This window comes from Lolium rigidum, chromosome 3 (assembly GCF_022539505.1).
Source record: "Lolium rigidum isolate FL_2022 chromosome 3, APGP_CSIRO_Lrig_0.1, whole genome shotgun sequence".
In the NCBI taxonomy this organism is placed as follows: domain Eukaryota; kingdom Viridiplantae; phylum Streptophyta; class Magnoliopsida; order Poales; family Poaceae; genus Lolium; species Lolium rigidum.
Genome location: NC_061510.1, coordinates 163,092,283 through 163,099,252, shown reverse-complemented (window position 1 = coordinate 163,099,252; position 6,970 = coordinate 163,092,283). Strand labels below are relative to the sequence as shown.

Sequence of the window (6,970 nt, the reverse complement as noted above, 5' to 3'; positions counted from 1 at the left end):
GGAGCGATATGCAAAGATGATCAAGGCCTATTCTTGGGAGCACCGGCAGGAATTCTAGACCCTGCCACTCTGGAAGCTCTGGCCTGTAGAGAGGCCTTAGAGCTGGCTGGGGATATTCACGTGGATAAAGTAATGATAGCGTTAGATTTCTTGATGGTGGTGAAGGAAATTAATTCTGCCACATACCAAGGATGTCATATTATTGTTCTGAAGGATATTATTTAGAGGAGAGCACGGTCTGAAGAGACCGTCTACGGTCATGAACGGCGGGAAGCGAATGGGGATGCACATAGAATAGCTAGATTAGCCACAACCCTTGATTTAGGTCACCATGTTTGGTTAATTGATCCTATGGATCATCTTTGTATCCCCCTGAACATTTTTCAATAAAGCTTGTGTTGTTCTCTCTCTCAGAAAAAAAAGGTGAAACACAACGCCTATCTAATGCTTTGAATTTTTTCAAGCCGTAAATCATTTTTTAGCATGAAATAACTTATCTGTAACCTCATTGCAATTACAAAAATCTAGTTGTAGCTCCACTTGCAACTGAAAAAATTAAGTTGCAATTTCACTTACAACTGAAAATAAGTCAATTTTGATAGCACTTTAATAAAAAAAAAACTCAGTTACATCCACACTTGCAACTTCACAAACTCAGTTGGAACCGCACCGGCAACTAAAAAATCGCAGTTGCAACTGAAAATATCCAGTGGCAACCTCACTTGTAACTAAAAAATCTTCATTGCACCCACACTTGCAACTAAAAAACCACAGTTACAACCGTACTTGTATATGAAAAAATGTTAGTTACAACTCCCCTTGCAAGTGAAAAATCTTAGTTGCAACTTCGCTTGTAACCCACTTGCAAATAGAAAATCACAACTGCACCCCCACTTGCAACTAGGAAAATCTTAGTTGCAACTCCACTTGCAACTAGAAAATCTTTGCACCATCACTTTCAACCGAGAAATTTGAGTTGCAATATAACTTGCAGCTAAACAGACTCAATTGCAACCCCACTTGCAACTCCCGTGCTATCACAAATCACGAGACAATCCAGTGGTTCTGGAGTTAATTGAGCTTTAAAAGAAATCAAGGTAAACAGAGAATTACTAAACCTACAAAAATCTTACAAATACAAAATTAACAGATTACTGAGGATACTCTTCTATGCGTGATATCGATAAAGGAATTTAGTAGACTTATAATAAGTTATCTATAACAATTACTAAAAATAATTAAACAATTAAACAAACAAGATCAAGGATAATAAATTCAATATGAAGAGATGACCGGAAAACCACTTTTGAACATGAGAGCGTATGCTCTTGGTAGCCAAGAAAACATTTTTAAATGTTAAAAAAATCTGAACGAAAATTTGGTGCATATGTGTCGGCATTTTTGTGTCATGTGGGAAAAGGTAAAGAAATATCTTGCGAAAGCTTTTTTTCAGCACCAAAATTTGTCTTTTTTGCACGACACAAAAAATATCGGTTTCGCAAAATGACTTTACGATCACGTATAATGTCGAGATGTACGTGTTAATTTCCCCCCTGAAGTTTTTGATATTTTGAACTATGTTTAAAACTCATTTAAAAAATCAGGAGCATATGCTTCTAGGTGCAAAAATGCCTCGTGAAAGATAAGACTATCATCTTTGTTTTATGTAGCTCGGTACACAAAATAAAATAAAAGAACAAAAAACCATGTGAAAAAAATTAAAATGAAGTGCAATCTCATAATAAATACAGTGATGATAACGAGTTCAGCAGAAGCGGCTCAATAGCCTGGTGGTATATGTGTCCACGCACATGGGTTCGAAGCAAATCCTATTTTAAAATTGATCATGTAGCACGCAGAAAAAGGTGGTTAAATGCATCACAGGTCCATTCAGTCGATCAGGTCCATAGTATTGAATGAAATCACAGTGAGCAAAATATTCGAAAGGCATTTTTTCCCTACAGAAAGAGGTTTTTTTTTTTGCGGGTTACAGAAAGAGGTTAATGCAGTTGAATTTGTCCAAGTTTAGGCCAGAACCAGAACACTCGGCCCATACATCTCGGTGCAATGAAAGCCAGCATAAGTTTAGTTTTACTTATATATCCGTACATTACAATGTCATCTTGCAGAACAGATGAGCAATCAAAACCTCATTAGCTCTACTTTTGAAACCTAGGCACGGCTGCAGGTACCTGCAATCTTCATCAGAGGTGGAGAACCAGTTGATGAGCGTATCGTCAGGCCAGGCTATGGGAAAGAGTTCGCTTGCTCCATCACCGGACCTTGTGCATTTTTTGTTTACTACTCCGTAGCAAACTTGTGCAGGTTTAGATTGTGATTTTCATTGATGACTGATCAGCAGAGGGAGATGCCTCAGACACGGTAGCATTTAGGGTGAAAACATTACCGCACACTATTCATGAGCACCAAAAGGAATCCTATTAATCACTGTAAGTTCAGTTTTACTAAGCCACCATCGGCCAATGCACCCATGAACCTGTCAAGATGTCTTCTTGAGCTTGGCAAGAATGCAATGGAAGAGCATTGGCGACTTGGCGTTCTCCGCTGTCACTATTTGATGCGCATTCTCCGGTGCCGTTTATGTTCTGGTGCAGAAGAGGCAGCTGGTATCTGCAAACCGCACAAAAGATGCTCCAGAAGCTGGTAGATCTACTAGAATGTCGACAGTACAATTTAGCACGCTCTCGTCAGTGTTACGCCTTCTCCAGAAGCTGCCAGAATTCTACCGACTGAAGAGAACTTTCAGGTTTATCTCGACACGGACCATATATATCCAGCGTTCTCGAGTCTTTTCGTGAAGACGATAGTTCTCCAGAACCTTGGCACTATCGTTCCCATCCGCTATAAATTCCCCACCTTTCTAATCGACAGAGATCACCAAAGTAAGTCTGAAGAAAGCAACACACCGATCAATCGATCGCCTTTCAGCTTCCAGAAACACCAACCAAATCCTCAACCAACAGCTCTAATCGCCACCGATTCGACCGGCAATGTCGCTGATCCCCCGCGGCACCGGGTTCGACCCCTTCTCCCTCGGCTTCTCGGACCCCTTCGACGGCTTCCCCTTCGGCAGCCTGGTCCCGCGCGCCTCCTCCTCCTCCGAGACGGCGGCCTTTGCGGGCGCGCGCATCGACTGGAAGGAGACCCCCGAGGCACACGTGTTCAAGGCGGACGTGCCGGGGCTGAAGAAGGAGGAGGTCAAGGTGGAGGTGCAGGACGGCAACGTGCTCCAGATCAGCGGCGAGCGGAGCAAGGACCAGGAGGAGAAGACGGACACCTGGCACCGGGTGGAGCGCAGCAGCGGCAAGTTCATGCGCAGGTTCAGGCTCCCCGACAACGCCAAGGTGGACCAGGTCAAGGCCGCCATGGAGAACGGCGTGCTCACCGTCACCGTGCCCAAGGAGGAGGCCAAGAAGCCCGACGTCAAGTCCATCCAGATCTCCGGCTAGATGTTCGTGTGCGCGCGCCCGCGTCATGGAGATGGCATCAGTAGAGAGTAGGACAGAGTCTTCTTAGCAAAGTCGTCTGCTTAATAAATTTCGAGTCTGCAGTGTGAGTGTCTGTTATCGACGGTAGTCCTCATTGTCCAGTGTATGATGGTTTATCGTTCTGGGGCAGTGGCTCTTCTTGCGGTTGTGCCGGTGTTCTTGTACTCGTAGCAGAAGTCCCATGTTCTGTTATCAACATGCTTAGTGAAACTCAAGCTGTTTTTATAGAACAACTCTATTTTATTCTTCATTTTTTACATCCAGTTATCTGCGTTCCATACTTTTCATGAAGGATAAAAAAATCAGAACATATGTTAACATCCTAAACCATCTTTCTTCAAAAGTAGATAAAATAAGCTTTGCTTGTATTCACAAAATTTGAGAAAAAAAACATATCAACAACCTTCCTTCAAAAGAAAAATCAAAGGGTGAGCTTCACATATTCATTGAAATTTGAGAAACGCCCCTCAAAAACCAGCCAAAGACCATGTGTCGACTACATTACTGTAACCCAAGTTAGTTGGTAACGATTTTTCCAAATATGTTTTTAAATTTTCTTTTTTGAAGTTTTGGAAAAAAGAAATGGCTCATTTGGTGTTCCCAACATGAAATGTGTACTCATGGGAATCAAGATTGTTTCACTTTGAGACAGGTTAGGCCTAAATGCATTAGAAAAAATAATCAGCCTATCAAGATTGTTTCACCTTGAGATAGGTTAGGCCTAAATACGTTAGGAAAATAATTAGCCTATCTCCTAATCCACCGTGTTCTTTGAATCCTTTCAGCCTATTCAGAAAAGTGTGACTCGCTATGAAAGGTGCAACTTGAGTTTCTCTTTAAAAAATGGGTTGTCTCATCGATATGAGTCGCCCATGGGCTTTCTAACGGGTGAGCGGTGATCAAATTGTCCTTCTATCACAACCATTAGATTGCTACAAATTTGTATATATGGCATGAGGGCTACACCAACTTTTGTTACGAAACAACCACAACAGGTGCATAGATCATTAGATCATCAATGCAACATTGAAATCTCGCGGACTACAAGGTCAAACTATATAGGATTAACAAGGAAAACCAAAACTGATCCAGGGTGCATATGCACTCGGTGTGTATAAAATATATTTCAAAAACATAAAAAATTTAGGAATTTTTTTTAGCATGTAGAAGGACATATTCTATGTGTGCACGTAAAGTTTCGCATAAAACCGATAATTTTTGTACCTTGTGTAAAAAAACACAAATAATGCCTCGAGAAATAGACTATTTTAGCATAAAAATTTATCTTTTTTGCATAGGGCATAAAACATGTCAATTTTTGCTGAAATAACTTTGTGAGCATGTCACATGTCAAGGTATACACGAAATTTTTTTGTTTATATTTTTTTGACATTTGTAAATATGTTTAATATGCATTTCAAATAAAGGGTGTATAAGCACCCGGGTGCAGAAACACCTTGTCCGGATTAACCTTCCTATTCTTTGAAACTATTGCATACATTCCACTCAAATCTTTTGAGTTCTATGGTGCTTTAACAGAACTTACATGTTGATCTTGCAACTACTTCAAGATCCAAGTGCTAGCATGTGTTGTTACATTTTTCAAGAAGTGCACCTAGTTAGAAATCTTCATGGTGATTTTTGTGAAAGAGCCAAAACTTCGTGAAGGCGGAGATCGCCTACTAGGTGTGAAGATTTACCTAGTGATTAAGCATGGATTGTGGCCATGGCTCAATAAAGAAAAAGTGGGTCTAAGTGATCATGAACTTTCAGTTCGAGCCTTTTCCAACGCGAAAACGTGAGATAGCGCCAACTATCTAAATTTCGAGGATAAATCTTGTGTTTGCAAAACTTTATCTCTACCTATTTGGTTTCTAAAATTATATCCATTTTCTGTTTGGGCAACAAGTAGCATCAACTTTATGAACATCACAATTTTTAATTAAACCTGTTTAATCTCCTATTCATCCCACTTGAGTTGATCCCGATCTTTCGGAAAGTCTAAGAAGACAGCCAAAGACTTATCATCCGAATATTAGCCTTCCATATTGAACCAAGAACACCTACAAACATAAGGCTAGCTCGCGACCTATTAGCATGTACTAATCTAATGCCTCGTACAAACTGGCACATAGTGTCGCCAATATGGTTATTTCAACAATGGCAAACTAATAATAATGCGTGCACAATATTTTTAATAATACTACCCGCAATTGTGATACACCTCTAAGGATGATGATTTTACCCGCGTGTATCGTACCCAAATGAACATGATATGAACATACATTTATATCTATGAATACTACTCATACCCTACTCATGAAGTCACAGATAAGACACGAGTATAGCCTTGCACCCGTGGGTATATCCATATCCTACTCATTTATATTGGTATATGGACATATGCAACTAAACAACCAGGTTATTGAGTTTGTGAACCTATGTTAAGTTGTTATCAATTTATCACAATGTCGTGTGCTCATCTATCTTGTTGAGTTATGAGTATGTTATTGTGATTTCTAAATTTTTATAATTGGCATATACACAACTACGTGTTATTGAGTTGAGATACTTAATTTTGTTTGTCAAATGTGCTATCGGTGAATGTAAATTATGAATAAATTGTGTACATTTTTCTCTACCCTAGTACCCGATGGGCACGTGTGTATCCGTCAGGTGTATGTGTGGGTAGATTTAAATACCCATGGGGTACAAATGTAGGTAAAACTCTACCTGTTGACTATATGGGTGTCGGTATGGTATTTCTATACCCAACGCATATTCCCATTGTCATTCTTATTCCAACCTTTTTAAATTTTCATGGCATACTTTTTTGCGTAAAAAACCCTCAAGTGCCTAATGTAGCATAATGTTTGAGATGCCCAAAATTACTTCGTTCTCCATAATATGAATATCCTTGAGGTATCAATTTGCTTCTCAGTCACCTTGGACACCAGCCAATGTGCTAGTTTTCCTAACAACAGAAATATTAATAATTATTGGCGTGGCCAACGATGGTTGCCAATGAGGCATGTGCGTTTTGAAGGAGATATGCCCTAGAGGCAATAATAAAGTGGTTATTATTTATATCTTTATGTTTATGATAAATGTTTATATATCATGCTAGAATTGTATTAACCGAAACATTAGTACATGTGTGATATGTAGACAACAAGAAGTCCCTAGTATGCCTCTTAAACTAGCTTGTTGATTAATGGATGATTAGTTTCATAATCATGAACATTGGATGTTATTAATAACAAGGTTATATCATTATATGAATGATGTAATGGACACACCCAATTAAGCGTAGCATAAGATCTCGTCATTAAGTTATTTGCTATAAGCTTTCGATTCATAGTTACCTAGTCCTTATGACCATGAGATCATGTAAATCACTTATACCGGAAAGGTACTTTGATTACACCAAACACCACTGCGTAAATGGGTGGCTATAAAGG

The 6,970-nt window shown here is 39.5% G+C and overlaps 1 protein-coding gene across 1 annotated transcript; it reads left to right on the top strand.

Annotated features, from left to right (window-relative positions):
- The first annotated feature begins 3,011 nt into the window (after positions 1-3,011).
- Positions 3,012-3,559, top strand: LOC124698552 (17.9 kDa class I heat shock protein-like). Its single transcript, XM_047231037.1, has one exon. It carries the CDS (start codon positions 3,012-3,014, stop codon positions 3,468-3,470), a length of 459 nt encoding a protein of 152 aa, XP_047086993.1. The 3' UTR covers positions 3,471-3,559.
- The last annotated feature ends 3,411 nt before the right edge of the window (positions 3,560-6,970 follow it).

What these genes read in the sequence shown, in the direction of transcription:
- LOC124698552 (XM_047231037.1), top strand. Translation starts at nt 3,012, where the DNA reads ATGTCGCTGATCCCCCGCGGCACCGGGTTCGACCCCTTCTCCCTCGGC.